The sequence below is a fragment of the Carcharhinus amblyrhynchos genome, chromosome 28 (genome assembly GCF_965287045.1).
Source record: "Carcharhinus amblyrhynchos chromosome 28, sCarAmb.v2.hapA, whole genome shotgun sequence".
In the NCBI taxonomy this organism is placed as follows: domain Eukaryota; kingdom Metazoa; phylum Chordata; class Chondrichthyes; order Carcharhiniformes; family Carcharhinidae; genus Carcharhinus; species Carcharhinus amblyrhynchos.
Window position 1 is genome coordinate 35,685,811 of NC_137351.1, and position 25,951 is coordinate 35,711,761.

The 25,951-nt window shown below is 44.8% G+C and overlaps 2 protein-coding genes across 4 annotated transcripts in view; both read left to right on the forward strand.

The window, feature by feature from the left end:
- LOC145359441 (calcium-independent mitochondrial carrier protein SCaMC-3L-like) overlaps positions 1-2,875 on the forward strand; it is a 63,558-nt gene extending 60,683 nt beyond the window's left edge. The window contains exons 8-9 of the mRNA XM_080213989.1: positions 107-257; positions 2,691-2,875. Of these exons, the coding sequence (XP_080070115.1) occupies positions 107-257; positions 2,691-2,875 (336 nt within the window). The remainder of the gene's footprint in view (positions 1-106; positions 258-2,690) is intronic.
- Positions 2,876-14,630: 11,755 nt separating this feature from the next.
- The window catches only part of ankdd1a (ankyrin repeat and death domain containing 1A), a 155,945-nt gene continuing 144,624 nt past the window's right edge, over positions 14,631-25,951 (forward strand). For 2 of the 3 annotated variants that reach the window (XM_080214097.1, XM_080214099.1), the window contains exons 1-2: positions 14,631-14,677; positions 19,369-19,472. In XM_080214097.1, the coding sequence (XP_080070223.1) occupies positions 14,644-14,677; positions 19,369-19,472 (138 nt within the window). In that variant the 5' untranslated portion in view covers positions 14,631-14,643. Of the gene's footprint in view, positions 14,678-15,265; positions 15,373-19,368; positions 19,473-25,951 lie in introns of those variants that run through there. The other variant, XM_080214098.1, reaches the window with a different exon arrangement.

Below are 25,951 nucleotides of genomic sequence, written 5' to 3' on the forward strand. Positions count from 1 at the left end.
TACACACGCTAACACATCTGTCAATCATGTTAAATTTGAATACCTGCTCCTTCTCAGTTGTAATCAATGATTGTATATTTGTGTGTGTTATTCACATTCAATCAAGAGCGTGAAGAAAGCCTATTGTCAGAAATATGGCCTACACCCAACTGAGCTTGGCGTTTTTGTTTATCTCGGCTGTGGCACCATTTCCAGCACCTGTGGTCAGTTGGGCAGCTACCCCCTGGCACTTGTGAGGACCAAGATGCAAGCACACGGTGAGGGCTCTCACTTCTATTCAACTTTCAAACGCAATTTCCTTAATGAAGCACAGTGACTAATGGATGAATGCAGTGAGTCACTTATTGGGTACTGTGATGATACTGTGCCTTTAAGAAATGCACTTATATCATGTTTCTTGTGAGGGGTATATTTAAAATTCAGCTGTTTTACATGGTGCTGACTCCCCAACAAAGGAGAATGCTGAGAATGCAGGCTAATGATAGACGTTTGCTACTTTTGAGGGACTAAGGAGCAATTCAGCATGGCCAATCTCCCTAACCTACACATCTTTGCACTGTGGGAGGAAACTGGAGCACCCGAAGGAAACTTATGCAGACAGAAGAATGTGCAAACTCCACACAGATAGGCACCCAAGGCCAGAATTGAACTCAGGTCCCTGGAGCTGTGAGACAGCAGTGCTAACCAGTGTGCCATCGTGCTGCCCAATTAATGCCAAAAGAGCAAATAGTTGAGGTCTGGTCTAACTTCATAATATACCTTGGAGTTTCTAATTCCATACCCTAAGAATATTGGGGGCTCATCCAGGTTAAAAGCTATAAGCCAGTGAGTGTTGAGGGCCTGTTGTTCATTTTCAGGTGTTGCCTTCAAATTAGTTTGAATAGAGAGTGCCTTGTGGAAAAATGTCTCTTTCAGCAGCTAAAGTTTTCCAGGGTGTGGCGGTCACTTGGGGTGTTTTACAATGGGCAGCTGAAACAAAACTTGTGGAATTGGGAAATAAGCTGCAATTGACTTTCCCTGAAGGGGAGCTTGCCCCTCACACCTTAAACATATGCCCCCTAGGAATTGACTCTTCCACCTTAGGAAAAAGCTTCTGACTATCCACTCTGTCCATGCTCCTCATAATCTTGTAGATTTCTATCAGGTTGCCCCTCAACCTCCATCATTCCAACGAAAACAAGCTAAGTTTCTCTCATCTCTCCTCGTAGCTAATGCCCTCCATACCAGGGAACATCCTGGTAAATCTTTTCTATACCCTTTCCAAAGCCTCCACATCCTTCTGGTAGTGTGGCAACCAGAATTGAACACTATATTCCAAGTGTGCTCTAAGGTTCTATATAGTTTGCCAATGTTTTAAACTCAATGCCCCAGTCTTTAGGGCAGAAATTAGGAGAAATTTCTTTATGCAGAGTGTGATCAGCTTGTGGAATTCTTTAGCACAGAAAGCAGTCAAGGAAAAAACATTGTATGTTTTCAAGAAGGATTTAGATATTGTTCTTGGGGTTCAAAGGATATTGGGGGAAAGCAGGAACAGGTTACTGAGCCACATGATCAGCCATGATCATACTGAATGGCATAGCATGCTCCAGGGGCCAAATGGCTCCTCCTGCTCCTATTTCCCATGTTTCTTAACAGTTGGATACAAGTGAGTGGCTTGCTAGGCCATTTAAGATTCAATCACATTGCTGTGGGTCTGGAGTCACATATAGGCCAGACAAAGTAAGGACGGCAGATTTCCTTCTCTAAAAAACATTAATGAACAAAATGAGTTTTTACGACAATTGAAAGTGGTCTTTGTTGATGATAACTAAAACTGGCTTGTAATTCCATATTTGTCAACTGAATTGATAAATTTGGGGGCTCCGGTTTCCTCCCACGCCCCAAAAATGTGCTCTTAGGCTGATTGGTGTTAACAAATTGTCCCTAAATTAGGCGTCCCTCAATCTGGTTATAATTAGAACATAGAACATTACAGCGCAGTACAGGCCCTTCGGCCCTCAATGTTGCGCCGACCAGTGGAACCAATCTAAATGACCCTCTAACCTAAACTATTCCAATGTTATCCATATGCCTATCCACTGACCATTTCTTTATTCCTTTATTGTGGAGTCCAATAGGCGTAGACAAAGGTCATAGGTAGAAGAGGGCACAAAGAACAAAATCAGCCTGGGAAACAGGCCCTTCGGCCCAACGAGCCCGCGCCGCCATCTCAACACCACCAGTCCACCTCTCTACCCATGTTAAAATGGCAGTGCGGGCTTGTTGGGCCGAAGGGCATGTTTCCTGTGCTGTGTTGTTCTTTGAATTCAAATTCAACTAACTGTCATGTTGGGACTTGAACTTATGTCCACAAAGCACTAAATTAGGGTTCCCATGTGTATTTGTACCATCAGGTGGGGCTCATCTGTCACACCCTCCATGGTTTAATAATTTGGAGTTACTGTGTGTGATGAGAAGCTTCATCTTTGAAAGCAATACATTTGGGCAAGTGCTGCTTACAAATTCTCACCCATTAAACTGTCACACAAGCCTTGCACTTGTCACCTGGCATTGGCCCTTGTGGGATTGTACCTTAGTAACGTAGATCCAATAACCCTTATCACAGATTCAGGATGGGAAAGGAAAGAGAAAACTGGAGAATAGATCAAGTTTTTCTGTATTGTAATGCTCAGCAGCTTTTCTTTTCACAGCCATTGTCAAAGGCGGGCCCAGTCTGAGCATGCGTAGTCACTTTTACAACATCATCCAAGAAGAAGGTTTAATTGGTCTTTATCGAGGGTTCACACCGAACTGCATGAAAGTAGTCCCTGCTGTGAGCATCAGCTTTGTTGTTTATGAACAAATGAAAAATTTCTTCGGCCTTGCTTCAAATTAAGTTGAAAACGTTCATTTCATTTTTCCCCCTCCTTCTCATCAACCCTCATCCAGAAAAGCAGGACTGGATGAAATGGAGAGATTACAAGCAGATGCAATAAGCATTAAAAACATTGGAAATCTAGTGGCACTATCTCTTGCATCTGCAGCCAACTCACCTTCAGGCACATAGCAGGTCAATTATCAGAACATACCCAAATAATTGCCAGGAGATAAATAATTAGCCCATCCAGAGAGCAGCAATCAAACTACATTCCAGCAAAAGCCAGCTCACCTATTAGCCAATCAACGAGCCATCAATCAGCTCACCCACCGGTTAACTGACCAGAGACAAGTTTGCAAGCAAGGCAAATAATCTGAGGCCAATGATCCAAAGACATACCAACACAGAAAAACTTGCCTGAGAAACCTGGATGCCAGTTCACCAATCCACCAGAGTTAGTACAACCAACTAGCCAATCCAACAAAGACTAGATTGCATATGATCCAATCTAACAGAGGCCACTGAGATAACAGGCAATCCTCCAAAGACCAACCAACTAGCCAAACACAAGAAACAAATCATGTAACCAAAAAAACACCAGCTGAATTGGGGAACAGCTAGTCAAGTTGCACCACTATGACTTGTCAATTCATCAGAGAAGAGCTCACGAACTAGTCTGTCCACCAGAGACCACCAAGCCTATGAAATCCAACAGAGACCACTGAGCCACCAGAAACTACCAATCCCAGTAGCCAATACACCAGAGATCACCAAGCACAAAAGCTTGTCAATGAGCCAATTCAACAGGGACCCCAGAGAAAGCCAGCCAACCCAACCAGCCAAACTACATGATACCACTAAGCCAATTAACTAGAGAAAACTGAGCCAACTAATTAATCTAACAGTGACAATTGAAGCAATTTATAAACCATAGTCCACTGAACAAACATCAAAGACTACAGAGCCAAATAGCCATTTAACCAGAGACCACTGAGCTAGTCAATCCACCAGAGACCAACAAGACAACTGACCAGTCCACCAGAGATATCCAAGTCATCGACAACCAATAGAGATCACCAAAACAACCAGCCAATCCACGAGGAACTACGCAGCTCACTAATCCAAGCACCAAAGACCACCAAACCTAAAAACCAATCTACCAGATACTACCGAACCAATTAGCCAATCCATCAAAAACCGCCAACCAACCAGTCAAACTTCAAGATACTACTGAGCCAAGTAACCAATTCACAACAGATCACTAGGCCAACTGGCCAATACAAAAAGAAACTACTGAGGCAATTTACTACCCAGAGCCTAACAAGCAAACACCAGCGACTACGAAACCAACTGGCCAATCGACCAGAGACCACCGACCTAAATTGACTAGCAAATCCACCAGAGATTATCAAGACAACTAACTAGTCCACCAGAGACCACCAGGCCAATTAGCCAATATAAACAGAGATCACCAAGGCACTAACCTGTGCCCACTGAGCCAAATCCAGAAAACACGGAGTCAAATTGGCCAGTGACCAATGCACCTAATAGTCAACAACCTGAGATGACTGACCAACTAGCCAATCCAATGGAAACCATCCAATGGAAGCTAACCAATACAAACAGAGACAACCAAGACAACTTAGCAACCGGAGCCAACCAACCAAAGACCACCAAGACAATTAGCCAATCCCAAAACCGGCAAGCCAATTAACCAACACAGACCATCAAGCCAACAAAACAGAGACCACCAAACCAATTAGCCAATAGAGCAATTAAGCGAAATATCCAATCGAACGGAGACCACTGAGCCAACCAACTAATCAACCATTCACACTGTGCTGACAAGCTAAGTGACCAGAGATCACCAAACAAGCTAGTCAATACAGCAGAGACCAGCCACCAACAAGCGAATCTAGAGACTACCAAGCCAACAACCCATACAACAAAAACCTCAAGGCCCACTAGCCAATCCAAAAATGTCTAACAAACCAACTAGCTAATCCAACATAGACCGCCGAACCAACTAGCCAAATGAACAGAGGCCATGGAATCAATTCACCAGAGACCACTATGTCAACTAGTCAATTCGCCAGAGATCACTGAGCCTACAGGCCAATCCATCAGAGGCCACCAAACCAAGAAACCAATCGACAAGGGACCACCAAGCCCACTAGTCAATTCAGAGACCGGAGAAAAAAAGTAGTCAATCCACCAGACTGAGAAGAATTAAAAAAAACCAGAAAACACTGAACCACTGACCAATCTATCAGGAACAGCACAGTGGTTAGCACTGCTGCCTCACAGCATAGGATTCTTGGGTTCAATTCCTGGATTAGGTCATGGAGTTTGCACATTTTCCTTATGTCTGCGTGGGTTTCCTCCGAGTGCTCTGGTTTCCCCCCAAGGTCCAAAGGATGTGCGCGTAAGGTGGATTCACCATGTTAAATTGCCCCTTAAGTCAGGGGGACTAGCTTGGGTAAATGCATGGTGTTGTGAAAATAGGGCCTAATGGGATTATTGTCGGTGCAGACTCAATGGACCGAACGACCTCCTTCTGCACTGTAGGATTCTACCAGAGACTAGAGGGCCAAATAGCCAATCCAACAGAGACCAGCAACCAAATAGCTAATGAACCAGAGAGTATTGAGGCAGCTAGCCAATTGAACAGAGACCAGTAAATAACTAGCCGATCCAAAAATGTCCAACAAGCCAATCCAACAGAGACCAGTGAATGAGCTAAGCAATGTAACAGAGACCAATGAGCCAACTAGCCAATCAAACAGAGACCATGGAATCAACTAGCTAATCTAACAGAAACCACCGCCAGCCCAACAGCGATCACAGAACCTAACTGCAAGTCCAACAGAGACCACTGAGCCAATTAATCAATGTACCACTGACCACCAAACCAAGCAGCTAAATACCACATGCCACCAATACAATAAGGTACAGATCGCTGAGCCAACTATCCACAAGAGATCCACCAGAGATCACAGGGCCAAAATGTCAGTTCCAACAGTGACAACCAAACCAACCATTGAGCAAACATCAGAGACTGCAGACTACCAAGACAACTTGCCAGTCCACCAGAGAATTCCAAGCCAAAAATAAAACAGAGACCGCCATACCAACCAGTCAATACACTAGAAACTGCGCAGCTAACTAGCTCAGGCACCAGAGAATACTGAGCCAACTAACCAATCATATGAAGTCCACTGACCTAACTAGCCAAACCAGAGACTGCCAAGCCAAACAGCCATTTATACAGAGACTAGCACCCAGCTAGCTAATGGAGCAGAGAGTACCAAGCCAACTAGCCAATCCATGGACCCCAATCCCCCAGGCCAATCCACCAGAGACCACAGAGCCAACTAGCCAATCCAACAATGATCAATGAGCTAACTAAGCCAATCCAACAGAGACCATCAAGTCAACTACCCAATTGAACAGAGATCACCAATCTAAGAGAGACCACTAATTGCACTCGCCAATCCATCAGAGATCTCACAGCGAACTAGTCAAGTACTGGAGACCACTGAACCAACTGGCAAATTCAACAATATTCACCAAGCCAGTTAGCCAATCCAGGGACCTTAAGGTCCACTAGCCAATACAACAGAGAACACCAAGCCATCCAACCAAACCACTACAACCAAGCCAACCAAATAGAGACCACTGAGCCAACTAATCATACACCAGAGACCACAGGGCTAACTAGCTAGTACAATCAGAGGCAACTTACCAACCAGAGGCAACCGAGCAAACGTAGGGTACTACAGAGCCAATGGCCAACTGCCCAGAGACCTTCAAACGAACTAACAAATCCACCAGACACCACACGAGACAACGAGCCAATCAACCAGAGACCACCAAGCCAACTGACTAATCAGAGATCATGAAGTCAACTAATCAAACCACCACAGACCGGTGGTCAAATTAACCAATCTACAGGACACCAAACGAAACAACTAGCCAATACAACAGAGACCAAGCCAACCAGCCAAAGTACAAGATATGATCGAGCCAACTAACCGGAGACAGCTGAGCCAATTAACCAATCCACAAGGGACACCAAGTCAATTAGCTACTACAAACACAGACTGAGGCAACTTGGTAAACAGAGACCACTGAGGTAACTAAGCAACTGAGCAAACTAGCCAATTGAACAAAGAACAGCCCACCAACTAGTCAGTCTATAGGAGACCTGTTTGCCAACTAGACAATGTAACAATGCCACTGAGCCAACTCACCAATCCATCTCAGAGCAGCTGACCAGATAGTCAGACCACTAGGAACTAGCTGGTGGAGTTCCTAATCATTGAGCTGCTGTTGATTAGTTCGTTGGCTCAGCCATGTCTGGCTTGTTGGCAAGCTGATTTCTGGTCTGTTACCATAACCATCAAAAACCATCTCACTGACTAGCTAACTGTTGTAGGTAAAATAGTACCTCTGAGATTGTTAGAGAGTCAAAATACAATGGCTTTTATTTCAAAGCTCTGGTTTTTATTCCAGAGCTTTGGGAAAACTGGTTCCTCAGAATGGACTGCCAGACTTCCATGGGACACAAATACAAGTGGGTATTTAAACATCATGAGTCTTAGTAACAAACATGACATAAACTTCCAATTCCGGTCAAAATCTTTGATCTTCCTTCTTCGATTACAACACTTGCAACAGCTTCAGCATCTCTATCTTTGAAGTTACTTGTGTGATTAACATAAACAGGCAAGGCTTGCAGTGTCTGCAAAATAACACTCACACCTGACCATCTGTCTTTACATTCACATCTGACTATCTATATTCACATGTGACATTTGTCTTTACATTCTGGCCTGGCACTCTGCCTTTGGTTTTCCATTCTTCCTTCTTGGGTGTGGTTGCTCTCCAACTGCTGGTCATCGCTGGCGATGGTCACCATCGCTGTAACTCGTTCTTTTTTGAGTTTCACACCCTTTTTGGTCATTGCCAATCAATCAATCAGGACTTGATCCTCCGGATCGATAAGAGGCCAGTCAGGTGCTGCCACACTGATCTCTGGGTGTGTCCCCAGTGGCTATGTCTGTAGGTGCCAGAGGCACATAGCTCACACACCTTCCTTCGATCCTGAATGCGAAGTATGACAGACCACAAACTCAGGACCGGTGTCTGTCAGGAATCCCCCAGTCACTCAAGAGTCAAGCGAGGCCCAGACATTAGCATGCACAGTAATAATACATCCCCATAACATATTGATATTCCAGAAGCTGCAAGCAACAACATACTATAAATACAAATAATCACATATTCTAAACACCATTTTATGTTCAGAGTTATGCACAGGACAATAATAAATCATTGATACAAATGCAAAGGAAATAACATTCAAATTGGCATCCAAAAGTACTGAAGAGGTAGGTTTAACTCTCCAAAGTATTTGGCATTTAAAAATGATCCAAATTTGCATAATAAACACACTTTTGTCACAGCTAACATTTTAGATTTAAACTTCCACAGTCACAGCTTAAAATCTATCAACTTCTGGCATACACATGCTATATTCTTTTATGACCCAATTAACACAATGTAACCAAAGTACAAATTAAAAGTAATTCACATGTTTTCCATCAGTTTAACAAATTATAGAGGAAATGGATTGTCCCCCATCATTCTGTCCACTTTACCAATTTATGAATAACGTAACTTGCACAAATGGTTTATTTGTTTCCCTTTAATCATTTTAACTCCTGTAACCTCAAATAACTAAGTACTAGGAAAAATATCATCGTCTGTTGTAAAGTCATTGACACTCTCCAGAACCCTTAGCTTTTCAGAAGAATTAACTCCCAACGTATTAGTATTTACATACATCGAATCGACAAACTTTACATGTGAACAAGATTACCACAAATAACATTTACTCAGTATAGGAAAGTCACGAAATAAACAGATATTACTTTGCAATATTGTCTCACATTCAAATGGTTACACCATAAACGGAGAACATGTTTCAATACATCCCTCTTTGAAACATTAAACCCGTACAGATTTTATTTCCACTATCCTTTATTTGTCAAAATTAAACTTATTTACCTCTTTAGAATTCAGGCAACTTCCCATTTATAAGTTGGTTATTTTGTGCACTGAAATTATTCTATCAATTAAATGTCAGAAACTATAATACTTAAACAAAACCAATCTCTTTAATTTGAAAATTAACAATGAGAAAATCTGAATGAGCCAAACTCTCCAAGTCTCAATTATCACTAGGTTGTGATAAACAATCTTGAAGCTACTTGTTATTCACGAGCCATCTATCAGCGGTCCTGTGATTCTGAACATCCATGTCTTTAAACAAAAAATAAAATTTATGATCTGTTGAGCCAGATTCTTCTGGGACCTGACTATCCAGGAGCAAGATCGGTTGGGATTGTAACACATTATTGAAAAAGGACTAAACCTGGTCACAAGGATAACAAAATATAGAATGAAATATTTTTGCCCCATATGTTTAGATCTATGGCGACTAGCTTATTCAAATTACTGCCAACTGAAAGCTCACACATAGTAGGATATAGCAGTGCCCTCTACAAAATTTCATAATTAAAGAACAAAGAAAATTACAGCAGAACAGGCCCTTCAGCCCTCCAACCTTGCACTGACCATGCTGTCTGACTGAACTAAAACCCATAGCCTTCTGGGGATCATGTCCCCCTTTCCTATCCTATTCATGTATCTGTCAAGATGCTCCTCAAAAGTCACTAGCGTATCTGCTTCCACAACCTCCACCTGACAGCGACTTCCAGACACCTGTGTAAAAAACTTGCAGTAATGATGTGGAGATGCCGGCATTGTACTGGGGTAAACACAGTAAGAAGTCTCACAACACTAGGTTAAAGTTCAACTTGCCACATACATCTCCTTCAAACCTCGCCCCTGCACCTTAACAATATGGCCCCTAGTAATTGACTTTACCCGACCCTGACTATGCATTTTGTCCAAGCCCCTCACAATCTTGTAGATTTCTACCAGGTCACCACTCAACCTCCGTGGTTCCAGTGAGAACCAAGGTTCTCCAACCTCTTTTCTGTGCCCTCTCCAAAGCCTCTACATCCTTTTGGTAGTGTGGCGACTAGAATTGAACACTATATTCCAAGTACGGCCTAACTAAGGTTCTATAAAGCTGCAATTTGACTTGCCAATTTTTAAACTCAATGCCCCGGCCGATGAAGGCAAGCATGCCGTATGCCTTCGTGACTACCTTCTCCACCTGCATTGCCACTTTCAGTGACCTGTATATCTGTACACCTAGATCCCTTTGCCTATCAATACTCCCGAGGGTTCTGCTATTTACTGTGTATTTCCTATCTGTATTAAACATTCCTAAATGAATTACCTCACATTTGTCCGGATTAAATTAAATTAATTTAAATTAAGGGGTGGTAGTTATAGGACGGATGTCAGAGGTAGGTTCTTTACCCAGAGGGTGGTGAGGGATTGGAATGCCCTGCTTGCTGCAGTTGTAAACGCACCTAGTTTGGGGGCGTTTAAGAGATCCGTGGATAGGTTTATGGATGGAAAGGGATTGGTTTAGGTTAGAGGGTCATTGCTTTTTAATTGGTCGGCGCAACATCGTGGGCCGAAGGGCCTGTTCTGCGCTGTAATGTTCTATGTTCTATAAACTCCATCTGCCATCTCTCCGCCCAAGTCTCCAACTGATCTATTTCTTGCTGTATCCTCTGATGGTCCTTATCGCTATCTGCAAATCCACCAACCTTTGTGTCACCTGCAAACTTACTAATCAAACCACATATATTTTCCTCCAAATCATTTATATATATTACAAACAGCAAAGGTCCCAGCACTGATCCCTGAAGAACGCCACTTGTCATAGCTCTCTATTCAAAGAACAAAGAAAACAGAAAACTAGAGCACAGGAACAGGCCCTTTGGCCCTCCAAGCCTGCACCGACCATGCTGCTTGACTTAACTAAAACACCCTACCCTTCCAGGGACCATATCCCTCTATTCCCATCCCATGTATTTGTCAAGATGCCCCTTAAAAGCCACTGGTGTGTGTGCTTCCACTACCTCCCCTGGCAGTGAGTTCCAGGCACTCACCACCTTCTGTATAAAAACCTGCCTTGTAAATCTCCTTTGAATCTTGCCCCTCGCACCTTAAACCTGTGCCTCTAATAATTGACTTTTCCCCCCTGGAGAAAAGCTTCTGACTATCCACTCTGTCTATGCCGCTCATAATCTTGTAGACTTCTATCAGGTCACCCCTCAACCTCTGCCGTTCCAGTGAGAACAAACCAAGTATCTCTAACCTCTCCTCACAGCAAATGCCCTCCATTCCAGACAGCATCCTGGTAAATCTTTTCTGTACCCTCTCCAAAGCCTCCACATCTTTCTGGTAGTGTGATGACCAGAATTGAACACTATATTCCAAGTACAGAAATGCACCCTTCCACTGCTACCCTCTGTCTTCTTTGACTGAGCCAGTTTTGTACTCACCTTGTCAGCTCACCTCTGATCCCATGCGACTTCACCCTCTGCTCCAGTTTGCCATGAGGACTTTGTCAAAGGACTTACTGAAGTCCATGCAGATAACATCTACTGTCTTGCCCTCATCAATTATCTTTGTCACTTCCTCAAAAACTTGATCAAATTAGTGAAAAAGGTATCCGATGAAGGAACAGCTCTCCGAAAGCTAGTGGCTTTTGCTACCAAATAAACATAGAAACATAGAACATTACAGCACAGTACAGGCTCTTCAGCTCTCGATGCTGTGCCGACCTATGTCCAAACCCAAGATCAAGCTATCCCACTCCCTATCATTCTGGAGTGCTCCATGTGCCTATTCAATAACCGCTTGAAAGTTCCTAAAGTCTCCAACTCCACTATCACAGCAGGCAGTGCATTCCACACCCCAACCACTCTCTGAGTAAAGAATCTACCTCGGACATCCCTCCTGTATCTCCCACCGTGAACCTTATAGTTATGCCTCCGAGTAATAGCTACATCCGTCTGAGGAAATAGCCTCTGTACGTCCACTCTATCTATCCCCCTCATCATCTTATAAACCTCTATTAAGTTGCCTCTCATTCTCCTCTGCTCTAAAGAGAAAAGCCCCAGTTTCCTCAATCTTTTCCTTATAAGACCTACCCTCCAAATCAGGCAGCATCCTGCTAAATCTCCTCTGCACTCTCTCCAATTCTTCCATATCCTTCTTATAGTGAGGTGACCAGAACTGCATGCAATATTCCAAATGTTGTCTCACCAAGATCTGGTATAGTTGCAGCATAACCCCATGGCTCTTAAACCCCCTGTTAATAAATGCTAAGACACTATAAGCCTTCTTCACAGCTCTATACACTTGAATGGTAACCTTCAGAGATGTGTGGATATGAACCCCAAGATCTCTCCATTTCTCCACATTCCTCAGAATTCTGCTGTTGACCCTGTAATCTGCATTCAAGTTTGTCATAGAAACATAGAACATTACAGCACAGTACAGGTCCTTTGGCCCTCAATGTTGTGCCGAGCTATGTCCAATCCTAAGATCAAGCTAGTTGTCCTACCAAAATGAATCACCTCGCACTTATCAGGGTTAAACTCCACCTGCCACTTTTCGGCCCAGCTCTGCATCCTATCAATGTAACAAGTCTGACAACACCAGGTTTTAGTTTAGAGATAATCTCTAAACTGTCTGTGCTTTATATGCTCTGTCCGAGGCCAGAACTCTCCATTCACCTGACGAAGAGGGAGTCCCCTCGAAAGCTTGTGAGTTTACTATCAAATAAATCAGTTGGACTAAAACCTGGTGTTGTCAGACTTTTTACTGTGTTTATCCCAGTCCAACGCCGGCACATCCACATCATGACTCCTATCAATGTCTCTTTGCAGCCTGCAAGAGCCCTCCACCTCATCCACTACTGCACCAATCTTGGTATCATCAGCAAATTTACTAACCCACCCTTCAGCCCCCTCTTCCAAGTCATTGATAAAAATCACAAATAGCAGAGGACCCAGCACTGACCCTGTGGTACACTGCTGGTAACTGGCCTCCAGTCTGAAGATTTTCCCTCCACCACCACCCTCTGTCTTCTCTGAGACAGCCAGTTACTTATCCAATCAGTCAAATTTCCTTCTTTCCCACACCTCCTTACTTTCTTCATGAGCCTACCATGGGGAACCTTATCAAACGCCTTACTAAAATCCATGTATACGACACCAACTGCTCTACCTTCATCCACACATTCAGTTACCTCCTCAAAGAATTCAATCAAATTTGTGAGTCAGGACTTACCCCTCACGAATCCATGCTGACTATCGCGGGTTAAACTGCATCTTTCCAAATTGTCATAAATCCTATCTCTCAGGACCCTTTCCATTAACTTACCGACTACCGAAGTACGACTAACTGGCCTATAATTACCAGGGTCATAACTATTTCCTTTCTTGAAGAGAGGAACAACATTTGCACTCTCCAGTCCTCTGGCACTATCCCCATGGACGGTGTATGTGTGGACTGAGGGGGTCGGGTGGTGTGTGGGAGGGGTGGGTAGGGGGTATGTATGAGGGGGGTATGAGGGGGGTATGAGGGGGGGTGTGAGGGGGGGTGGGGGGTGTGAGGGGGGGTGGGGGGTGGGGGGGTGTGAGGGGAGGGGGGGGGGTGGGGAGGTGGGGGGTGGGGGGGTGGGGGAGGTTGGGGGTGGAGGGGGGGGTGAGGTGGGGGGGTGAGGTGGGGGGGTTGGGGGTGAGGTGGGGGGGTGGGGGGTGGAGGGGGGGTGAGGTGGGGGGATGGGGGGTGGAGGGGGGGTGAGGTGGGGGGTGAGGTGGGGGGGGTGGGGGGTGGAGGGGGGGTGAGGTGGGGGGAGGGGGGGTGAGGTGGGGGGTGGGGGGATGGGGGGTGGGGGGATGGGGGGTGGAGGGGGGGGTGGAGGGGGGGTGAGGTGGGGGGATGGGGGGTGGAGGGGGTGTGAGGGTGTGGGGTGTGAGGGTGTGGGGTGTGAGGGGGTGAGGTGGGGTGGGGGAGTGGAGGGGGTGTGAGGGTGTGGGGTGTGAGGGTGTGGGTGGGGGGTGAGTGAGGGTGTGGGTGTGGGTGGTGGGGGTGTGGGGGGATGAGGGGGGCGTGAGGGTGGGGGGATGAGGGGGGTGAGGGTGGGGGGATGAGGGTGGGGGAGGGGGGATGGGGGAGGGGGGATGAGGGTGGGGGGATGAGGGTGGGGGGATGAGGGTGGGGGAGGGGGAGGGGGGATGAGGGTGGGGGGATGAGGGTGGGGGGATGAGGGAGGGGGAGGGGGAGGGGGGATGAGGGAGGGGGAGGGGGGATGAGGGTGGGGGGATGAGGGTGGGGGAGGGGGAGGGGGGTGGGGGTGGGGGAGGGGGGTGGGGGGTGAGGGTGGGGGAGGGGGGGTGAGGGTGTGGGTGGGGGGGGTGGGTGTGGGGGTGAGGGGGTGGGGGGGGTGAGGGTGTGGGTGGGGGGGGTGAGGGTGTGGGTGGGGGGGGTGAGGGTGTGGGGAGGGTGGGTGGGGGGGGGTGAGGGTGTGGGGAGGGTGGGTGGGGGGGGTGAGGGGGTGGGGGGCGTGAGGGTGAAGGTGGGGGGTGAGGGTGAGGGTGTGGGGGGGTGAGGGGGGGGTTGGGGGGGGTGGGGGGGTGAGGGTGAGGGGGTGGGGTGAGGGGGGTGAGGGGGTGGGTGGGGGTGTGAGGGGGTGGGGAGGGGGAGGGGGTGGGTGGGGGGGCGTGTTGAGCTGACTCTCTCTCCCGGAGTGAGGCTCCGCCCTGTCGCCGCGGGAGAGAAAAATGGCGGCAGATTCAGTGCCTGAGAGAGAAAACCGTGAGTGAGAGAACCGGGAATGGCGGGATCGGGAATGGGGGCGGGGGGGATCGGGAATGGGGGCGGGGGGGATCGGGAATGGGGGCGGGGGGGATCGGGAATGGGGGCGGGGGGGATCGGGAATGGGGGCGGGGCGGGATCGGGAATGGGGGGGGGGGGATCGGGAATGGGGGGGGGGGGGGATCGGGAATGGGGGGGGGGGGGGATCGGGAATGGGGGGGCGGCGCAGGGGGCGAGACCGGGAATCGTGTGTGGGGGGGTGTGTGGGTGGAGGGAGGGATTGAGGGGGGGGGTGTGGGTGGGGGGAGGGATTGAGGGGGGGTGTGGGTGGGGGGAGGGATTAAGGGGGGGGTGTGGGTGGGGGGAGGGATTGAGGGGGGTGTGGGTGGGGGGAGGGATTGAGGGGGGGTGTGGGTGGGGGGAGGGATTGAGGGGGGGTGTGGGTGGGGGGAGGGATTGAGGGGGGGTGTGGGTGGGGGGAGGGATTAAGGGGGGGGTGTGGGTGGGGGGAGGGATTGAGGGGGTGTGGGTAGGGGGAGGGATTGAGGGGGGCGGGGGGGGGAACAGGTGAGCACCGGGATCACCCTCCCTGTGTCTGTCAGCTTTGGTCACTGCGGATTTGAAAAGCTGTTGGGGATAAGGAGCAGCTCCGCACTGAGGATCCATTTGTAGGAAAAGGGCTGAATTTCTCCTCGGTAAAAATAATTTCGAGTTATCCAATTCTCAAATCAAATTGATCAAAATTGAGTTGGAAGGAAAGATTAAGGAAATGAGCTCACTGGTTTGCTGCAGATATCTAGCATACAGTGGGCTGAATGGCCAGCTCAGCATTGGGTATTCATTCTGCTCTGGTTCCAGTCACACTCTGTGTCCTAACCGCAACACTTCCCATTCTTGTCACTTATAACGAAACATTTGTCAAGAGTTGGATTTTACAGGAGAAAGGTAGAGATGTAGAGAGTTTTTGGGAGACACAGCTAACAATATGGTGAAATGGGGGACACACACATACCCAAATTGCATTTAACAAGCTATTGCTCAAGTGATTTCTGTTTAAGATCAATGCCTCTTATGCTAATCACATATGTTGAGCTGAATTGGGAAGTAGCTGGAATGTCTTTAGAGACACAAGTAAGACTTACATTTAACACTGCAATGAAGTTACTGTAAAATTCTCCTGGTCGCCACACCCCAGCACCTGTTCAGCATATCAGACTGTGGGAAACCCACACAGGTGCAGGGAGAACGTGCAACTCCACACAAACAGTGATCCAAGCCCGGAACTGAATCTGGGTCCCTGGCACTCTGAGGCAGCAGTGCTAACCAGTGTGCTGCCATGGATTTCAGTTATCAATAGATTTGCATCTGCTTGGAACCACAGTAAGAAGCCTCACAACACCAGGTTAAAGTCCAACCAGTGGAGAGTGAGTGAACTCCCCACTCACCTGACAAAGGGGCAAACCCCAAAAGCTTGTAGGTTTACTATCAAATAAATTGGTTGGACTTTAACCTGGTGTTGTGAGACTTCTTATTGTGTTTACACCAGTCCAACGCCGGCATCTCCACATCATGACTGCTTGGAATCACTAGTGATGGCCTATAGGGACTGGACTCTACTATTTTTATTCATGACCTAAACTGTGCAGAGATTGGGCAAGGTACTGGCAGTAGAATCATTGATGAGCTGGTGTTTACTGAAAATGAGGATGGGAAGTTAAAGCTTACTTAGCAGTGTCACAGGTCAGCTTATATTAAGACCACAATGAAGTCATTGAAAATCCTGTAGTTGCCACACTCTGGCGTCTATTGAGATACACTTGGGGAGTTTGGCATGGCCAATGTACCTAACCAACACATCTTTCAGGTTGTGGGAGGAAACCTGAAGGAAACCCATTCAGACACGGGGAGAACATGCAGATCCCACACAGGCAGTGACCCAAGCTGGGAATCGAACCCAGATCCCTGGCATTGTGAGGCAGCAGTGCTAACCTCTGTGCCACCATGCCACCCATCGCTTAGGAGTGTGTTGGTATAGGTGTATTTTGAAGTGAAAATATATAAATGAGGATTTCAGCAGTTTCAAATGGGTTGAGGCACAGTCAAGAAGTTGTTGCAGATGTGAAAATAGACTCTTCATGATGGAGAGGCTATGTGGTTGAAAGCTCAGCGAGTGACAGATAGGATGTTGGTGTCGTGAGATGAGTGGAGAGTGCAATCAGTTTTGCAGGCAGGGTGTCTATGGCAATGGCCCAACAGAATGGGTAGATAATGGATCACAGAAAATAAAAGTAGAGCTTGGCAGGGTCAGTATGATTTAACACCCAGTCACTGGATTAGTTTGTTAAAGTACTGTGACCATATCTGATTGCAAAGGATAAAACTTGGAGTTGTGGAAAAGGGCACAAATTTAAGAAATGTTATGATTTTTCAAGGAATTTTCAGAGGAGTGGAATGTGGGAAATGGTGAGGTAGTTAGCCGAGTCAGATATGGCTAGGGTGGCTTGCGGAGGGTGCAAAGTACCTGGGCATGAGTGCTCTGGGTGTGTGGAATTCAGATAGCACCATCTTCACAAGTGAAATTAGAGATATGCAATAAAAATACTGGCCTAGCCAGCATCACAAGAATACAGTAAATAGAAGCAGGAGTAGGCCACCATATCCTTCAAGCCTGCCCAGCCATTTAATATAATCATGGCTGATTTATGCCGGCCTCAACTACTTCTCTGAGCCATTTTTTCATAACTTTCCATTCCTTTGTTGTCAAATAGTAATGCATCTCCACTTTAAATACTCTGATGATCCAGCTTCCACAACCCTTTGGGCAGTGTTGTGGGAAATTCTTTTAGGCGGCCTGATTAATTTAAAGACTAAATATTTTCATTAAACATTTCATTTTGCAAAAAAAGTTTATTCAGTTATTAAAACATTGAAATGTTAGATCAAAAACATTACAAATTAACAATATTCAGGCAAACATACAATTAGGACAAGACAAATCTCATTTTGGCCAAAGCGAGAGATGTATAAGACATTGGTGAGGCTGAATTTAGAGTATTGTGTGCAGTTTTGGTCACCTAAGGAAGGATGTAAATAAGGTTGAAAGAGTGCAGAGAAGGTTTACAAGGATGTTGCTGGGACTTGAGAAACTGAGTTACAGAGAAAGGTTGAATAGGTTAGGACTTTATTCCCTGGAGCGTAGAAGAATGAGGGGAGATTTGATAGAGGTGTATAAAATTATGATGGGTATAGGTAGAGTGAATGCAAGCAGGCTTTTTCCACAGAGGCTAGGGGAGAAAAAAACTAGAGGGCATGGGTCAAGGGTGAAGGGGGAAAAGTTTAAAGGGAAAATTAGGGGTGGGCTTCTTCGCACAGAGAGTCGTGGGAGTGTGAAATGAGCTGCCAGATGAAGTGGTAAATGCGGGGTCACTTTTAACATTTAAGAAAAACTTGGACGGGTTCATGGATGAGAGGGGTGTGGAGGAAATGGTCCAGGTGCACGTCAGTGGGACTAGGCAGAAAAATGGTTTGGCACAGACAAGAAGGGCCAAAAGGCCTGTTTCTGTGCTATAATGTCCTATGGTTCTATCAATGGTTCCACCTACACAGTTAATGCACTAGCAGCTTTCACAAAAGATCTCAGATTTCATGCCAAAATAGTAGATTAGTTATACTTCTTTTTAATAAGATTAATTTGCCCAGGACTTAATTAACAGCAATTTTATTCATTCACTGATCTGTCAATCTACTGATGACATGTCTTTCAATCAATACTTGTCTGACAGTTTCAAATATAATTCTGTTATTCGTCAGTCTGTTTTACGAAAGTTCTCTCTGAAAAAAATGGCTTCTTATGATTCAGCATTTTCTCTAACCAATTTAAACTGGTTCTATTGAAGAAACGTTTATCTATTTTCCCCAGCTTAGATATGCATTGGTAATTTACTTTATGTCTGACTTATTCCAATTTCTTTCATGAATACATCTTTCATTTTAATAGCATGTTAAAAACATTTCTTAGAGACATTAAGATGTTACTTACATATCTTGTATTATTCTCAAACCACATATTAAAACATTAGCTGCTAATTATCTTCATTTTGGATATTTAGAATTAATCAGAATTCTCAAATACAGGCAGAGAATTCCCTGAAAAAAATAATGTAGACTTTGTTAGGAGTAAGAGATTTGAGGATTTGTCTGTGTGTCTTGTGAAAGTGGGTGGGAAGTGAATAAGAAGTGGGATCAGACTTAACTAGTGGAATGAAGTTCCGAAGGAGAGTTTTGGCCAGAGTGAGCTGGTACACAAATCATCTAGAATCTCCAGCGCAGGAGCAAGCCAAGCCTTCATTCAGCCTGAAGATTCCAGCAGTTTCAAATGAGTTGAGGCACAGTCTCCTCCCATTACATTTGCCTCATCTCTCTCTAAGTGAAGACATTTCTCCTTATTTTCCTTCTGGATTGATTAACAGCCATCTTGTCTTGATGGCCCTAATTTAGGATTCTTCTGCAAGTAAAAATGTCCCATATTAACTCTGACCAACACCAATAACTTTCAACATGTTGATCAGGCCATCTTGGAATCGATTCTTTATATTCTATTCTCTCCATTCTTTCCTGATAGTGGTAGTATTCTGCTGAGCTGCTGTCAGATTCTGTCTCATGCTAGTATTTTATTGTTTTTTTTCCTGAAGTACTGCAGTCAGAGCAAGATTTTCATGATGCAGCAAAGAGGAATGACCTGACCCAAATGGAGCTGCTTTTGAAGAAGGGAGTGAATATCAATGTCAAAAACAATGTAAGTGGAGTATCTATATTTCCATAGCCAGTGATGTACCTGAATATCCAGGTTGAACAGCATTGAAAGAAGATACAGTGAGCATTTGCAATATTTCACATACGCAATTCTGGAAATTCTGCTGGAAGTACTCAGGACATCTGTGAGGAGAGAAAAACAGTTAATATTTTGGAATTTCATCAGAACTAGAAATAATTAGAGATTTTACAGTTTTTAAACAAGTACAGAATGCATGGTAGCTAAATTTGAAGGTAACACCAAAATAGAAAAATAAGTTGTCAAAGAGGAGATAAAGAGTCTTTCAAAGCAAGAAGAATGGGTTAAGTGGGTGGGAAAACATTGGAAGATTATAATGTGGGTAGTGTGGTGTGAACTTGTTCACTTTAGGCTGGAGGAATAGAAATGCAGTGCAATATTTAACTGGTGAGAAACTACAGAACTCTGATTCCGGGGGATCTCGGTGTCCTGGTTCAGGGATCATAAAAGGTTAGTATGCAGTTACAGTAAGTTCTTAATAAATTGTTGATGTTTATTGCAAGAAGAATAGAATATAAAAGAAGGAAAGCGAAACATCGAAACTAGAAGCAGGAGTAGGCCCTTAGAACCAGCTCTGCTATTCATTTTGATCATGACTGATCATCAAATTCAATATCCTGATGGGCCAAAAAGTGGCAGATAGAGTTTAACCCTGATAAGTGGAAGGTGATTCATTTTGGTAGGACAAACTTGAATGCAGATTACAGAGTCAACAGCAGGGTTCTGAGGAATGTGGAGGAACAGAGAGATCTTGGGGTTCATATTCATAGATCTCTGAAGTAAAGAAAGCTTATAGTGTGTTAACGTTTATTAGCGGGGGGTTTGAGTTTAAGAGCCGTGGGTTATGTTGCAACTATATTGGACCTTGGTGAGACCACATTTGGAATATTGTGTGCAGTTGTGGTCACCTCAGTATAAGAAGGATGTGGAAGCATTGGAGAAAGTGCAGAGGAGATTTACCAGGATACTGCTGGGTTTGGAGGGTAGGTCTTATGAGGAAAGGTTGAGGGAGCTGGGGCTTTTCTCTTTAGAGTGGAGGAGAATGAGAGAAGACTGAATAGAGGTTTATAAGATGCTGAGGGGATAGATAGCATAGACACGCAGAGACTATTTCCTCGGGTGGATGTAACTGTTACTAGGAGGCATAACTATAAGGTTCATGGTGGGAGATATAGGAGAGATGTCCAAGGTAGATTCTTCACTCAGAGAGTGGTTGGGGTGTGGAATGCGCTGCCTGCTGTGATATGGAGTCAGACACTTTAGGAACTTTCAAGTGGCTATTGGATAGGCACATGGAGCACACCAGAATGATAGGGAGTGGGATAGCTTGATCTTGGGCTTGGACATAGCTCAGCACAACATTGAGGGCTGAAGGGCTGTACTGTGCTGTGCTGTTCTATGTCCACAACTGCAGCTGTTGTGGACTCGCCAACTTTTAAGGGCATTCAAATGGTCGGTGGCTAGGCATATGGATAACATTGGAATAGTTTAGGTTAGAGGGTCATTAGATTGGTTCCACTGGTCGGTGCAACATCAAGGGCTGAAGGGCCTGTACTGCGCTGTAATGTTCTATGTTCTGATCCCACCTTCCCACAATAACCCTTGATCCCTTTAGCCCCTAGAGCCATATCAAATTTCTTAAAATCACGCAATGTTTTGGCCTCAATTACTTTTTGTGGTAGTGAATTTCACAGATTGACCACTATCTGGGTGAAGAAATCTTTCCTTACCTCAGTCCTGAAAAGTTCACCAATTATCCTCAAACTGTGACCCCCAGTTCTGGATTCCCCCCACCATCATAAAGATTCTTCCTGAATCAACCTTGTCCAATCCTTTTAGTATTTTATAAGTTTCTATGAGATCCCCTCTCATGCCTCTAAACTCCAAAGAATGTAGTTCTAACCGACTTAGTATCTCCTGATATGACAGATCTGCCATCCTAGGAATCAGCCTGGTAAACCTTTGCTGCACTCCCTCTTTAGCAAAGATGTCCTTCCTCAGATAAGGACACCAGAACTGCACACAATATCCAGCTGTGGCCTCACCAAAGTCTGTGCCTCAGCTAATAAAGGCAAGTATTCCATATGCTTTTTTAACCATATTATCTACCTGTTTGCTGCCTCCAGTGTTTTTTCATACCCCTTCTTTGGTCTCCTAATTTCTTTTTTAAGTAGTTCACTGCACTTTCTACACTCTTCTAGGGCACCCACAATTTTGAGTTCCCTGTAGCTGCCATAAACCTCCCGTTCTATGTTTCTGTGTTCTATGTTCTGTTTTTTCTGAACCAATCCGGTAAATCCCTTGATATCTAAGGTGCTCTGGACTTTTGGACCCACTCTTTACATTTATGAGAAAATGTTGGTCCTGTTTTGAATGACTTCCACTGCTCTGATATGGATTTTCCTACAAATAGCAGTCCACTTTGACCATATCCTGTCTTATCTTATTAAAATTGGCCGTCTCTCAATTCAAAACCTTTATTTCTGGTCCATCTTTGTCATTTTCCATAACTACTTTAAATCTTGCTGAGTTATAAAGAGCAAAGAATAGTGCAGCACATAACATGGCCCCTCGATTCAGTCAGGCGAGATTTTCCAGTTTCGGAGCAAGCATAGCTGGAAAATCTCATCCCTTGTGTCTACATGGTCTGTATCCCTCTATTAATGCATCTGTCAAGATGCTTATAAAGAACAAAGAAAAGTACAGCACAGGAACTGGCCCTTTGGTCCTCCAACCCTGTGCCAATCATGATGCCCTAACTAAATTAAAAAAAAAACTTCCTGCCCTTACTGGATCCTATCCCCCCTCTGTAACTTTCCTATTCATGTACCCGTCTAGATGCCTCTGGGTTCAGGGTAAACACATTCCTTTTAGAGTGAAGCTCTTTTAGCCCATATAACTTCTTATTTAAGGTCTTTCCTGCTTTCTTTACATTCTTCGAGGGATCTGTCTGTTTTCAGTTTCCTAGATCTTACGTTTGCCTCCTTTTTCTTTTTGACTAAGATCACAATTTCATCCTGTCATCCAAGGTTCCCGAATCTTGCCATCCTCATCCTTCATTTTCACAGGAACATGCTGGCCCTTTAAAAAATTCCCACACAACAAATGTGGATTTACCTTCAAACAGCTGACCCCAATCTACATTCCCCAGTTCCTGCCTAATATTGTTGTAGCTGGCTGTCCCCCAATTTATTACTTTCACCTGAGGACTATCCATAGGTAACTTAAAGCTTATGGAATTATAGTCACTGTTCCCGAAATGCACCTCATGGAAACTTAGATTATCTGGCCGGACTCATTCCCCATACCAGGAATAGTGTGGCCCCTTCCCTAGTTGGACTATTTACATATTGCTTCAAGAAAGCCTCCTGATTGCACCTAACAAATTTTTCCCCCATCCAAGCCCTTGGCAGTAAGGGAGTCCCAGTCAATATAGGGAAAGTTAAAATCACCCACTACAACAGCTCTGTTTTGTTTTGCATTTTTCCACAGTCTGTGCACATATCTTTTCGTCTGTCCCCTGCTGGCTGTTGAGAAGCCTGCAGTACAACTCAAATAAGTGATTGCGTCCTTCTTATTCCTGAGCTCTACCCGTGAACTCGCTGGATGAGTCCTCCAAGGTGTCCTCCCTCAGTAAAGCTCTGATATCTCAGCTCTGATAAACATCTAATTCCCGGTACATCAAGCTGCTAGTCTGGTCTTTCCCTCAACCAGTTCTCTGTAATAACTACAACATCATAGTCATATGTACTAATCTAAGCTCTAAGTTCATCTGCCCTAGCTGTCATACCCCTTGCGTCCTTGTGTTAAAACAAATACACTGCAGACTGCCAGTCCCACCATGTTCAGTAACCTCTCCCTGTCTGTTTATAGAATCCTTACAATGCAGAAGGTGGCCATTCAGCCCATTGAGCCTGCACCAACAATAATGCCACCCACAGCATAACCCTGTAGCCCCGTATATTTACCTTGCTAATCCCCCTGACACTAAGGGGTAATTTTCCATGGCCAATCCTGAATGACATTAATAAACCTCCCTGCCAGGATATTGGTGCCCCTCAGTTTAGGTGCATCTTGTCCTCTTGTACAGGTCCCACCTGCCCTGCAAGACGTCCTAATGATCCACATAACTGAAGCTTTTCCTCCTATACCAGCTCTTTAGCTTTGTATTAAACTGTATTATCTTCCTATTCCTAGCCTCACTGGCAGGTGGCACAGGGAGTAATCCCAAGATTACTAGAGATCTAGCTTTTCAGTTTATCAAATTCCTTGAGCTGCTTGTTAGGACCTTGCCACTGATCCTGCACCATATCTTCAGCCACGCATTTAACTGAACTATCCTCCTATTCCTATACTTAAATATAAAGACCAAAACTGAAAACAATGGTGTCCAGAAATCAAAGAAAACACAACAACAAAAAAATCTGAAGTTGTTGAACACAATTTTGAGTCTGGAAAGCTGTAACTCAAACACTGATGTTTAGTTTGAGGCATGTGGGCAGGTGCACCACTGCTCAGTTCTGCCACCCTGTGCAAACAGTAGGATTCTCCATTCTTTTCATTGACAACAGCTGCTTTCATTCATCAGAAACTGTTGGTTGTCTATAATCATCGCCTCACAGTAAGGTGATCAACATTGGGTGCAGTGGAGTTCTTGGTTGCTTGCGATAAAGTTTATCCCACAATCAATATCACTAAATATGGATTATCTGGTCATATTGTTTAATATTGTGTTGCTTCTTGTTGGAGTTTATTCTTTGCGGATTGGCTGTTGTATTTCCTACGTTACCACGGTGACTTAACTGCAATAGTGTTTCATTCATTTTACAGTACTTCTGGGTGCCCTGAATTCATAAAAAGCATGACAGAACTATTTGCAGATCTGAAAATAGTATTGATAAAACTGAATTTTGAGCGGATAGTCCTTGGGTGCAATATGGCAAAAACATCAATTTAATCATTGCTTTCCCATCATTGGTTTTTTTTTGTCCTTCAAGTACTGTTGAATAAAGTAGAATTTCAAAAGGAAAAAATATTGCACTACAAGGAAATTTTGTTTCAGCTGTACTTTTGGGAAAAAATGTTTACTTCATGATGAATGAATTTCTGGGAGCAGAAGAAAATAAATTAGGAATAAGTGGATGGAGACCCATTTACCACTATATTGGCCTAAACAATTGTGTTTGTGAAACCTTTACATTGATCTGGATATTGGCATCTCTACCTGGACCCTTTGTTTGCTTTTGGTCTCCACATTTAAGATATGGAGATGCCGGTGTTGGACTATGTGAGCACAGTAAAAAGTCTCACAACACCATGGCAGATGGAGTTTAATTTAGATACATGTGAGGTGATGCAGTTTGGTAGATTGAACCAGGGCAGATCTTACTCAGTTAATGATAGGGTGTGGAGGAGAGCTACAGAACAAAGAGATCTAGGGGTACATATGTATAGTTCCTTGAAAGTGGAGTCACAGGTGGACAGAGTGATGATCAGCATGTTTGGTTTCATTGGTCAGAACATTGAATACAGGAATTAGGATGTCTTGTTGAAGTTGTACAAGACATTGGTAAGGCCACACTTGGAATAGTGTGTACAGTTCTGGTCACCCTATTACAGACAGGATATTATTAAATGAGAAAGTGTGCAGAAAAGATTTACCAGGATGGTACTGGGACTTGATGGTTTGAGTTATAAGGAGAGACTGGATAGACTGGGACTTTCTTCTCTGTAGCGTAGAAGGCCGAGGGGTGATGTTAAAGAGCTCTGTAAAATAATGAGAGGCACAGATCAGCTAGGTAGTCAATATCTTTTCCCAAAGGTAGGGGAGTCTAAACCTAGAGGGCATAGGTTTAACGTGAGAGGGGAGAGATACAGAAGTGTCCAGAGGGGCAATTTTTTCACACAGCGGGTGGTGTCTAGAACAAGCTGCCAGACGTAGTCGTAGAGACGGGTACAATTTTGTCTTTTGAAAAGCGTTTAGACAGTTACATGGATAACATGGGTATAGAGGGATATGGGCCAAATGTGGGCAGTTGCATTTAACTTAGGGGTTTAAAAAAAGGGCAACATGAGCAAGTTGGGCCTGTTTCCATGCTGTAAACCTCTATGACTCTATGAACCACGTTGAAGTCCCACAGGTTTATTTGGAATCACAAGCTTTTGGAGCACTGCTCCTTCAGAGGTGATCACCTGATGAAGGAGCAGCGCTCCCAAAGCTCATGATTCCAAATAAACCTGTTGGACTTTAACTGGTGTTGTGAGACTCCACATCTAAGAAAGGATATACTTGCACTGGAGGTGGTACAGCAAAGGTTCTCTAGATTGGTCCCTTGGATGAGAAAGTTGTTGTATGATGTTAAGAGGCTGAGTAAATTCTATATTCTCTGGAATTTAGAAAAATGAGAGGCGGTCTCTTTGAAACATACATGGTTCTGAAGGGG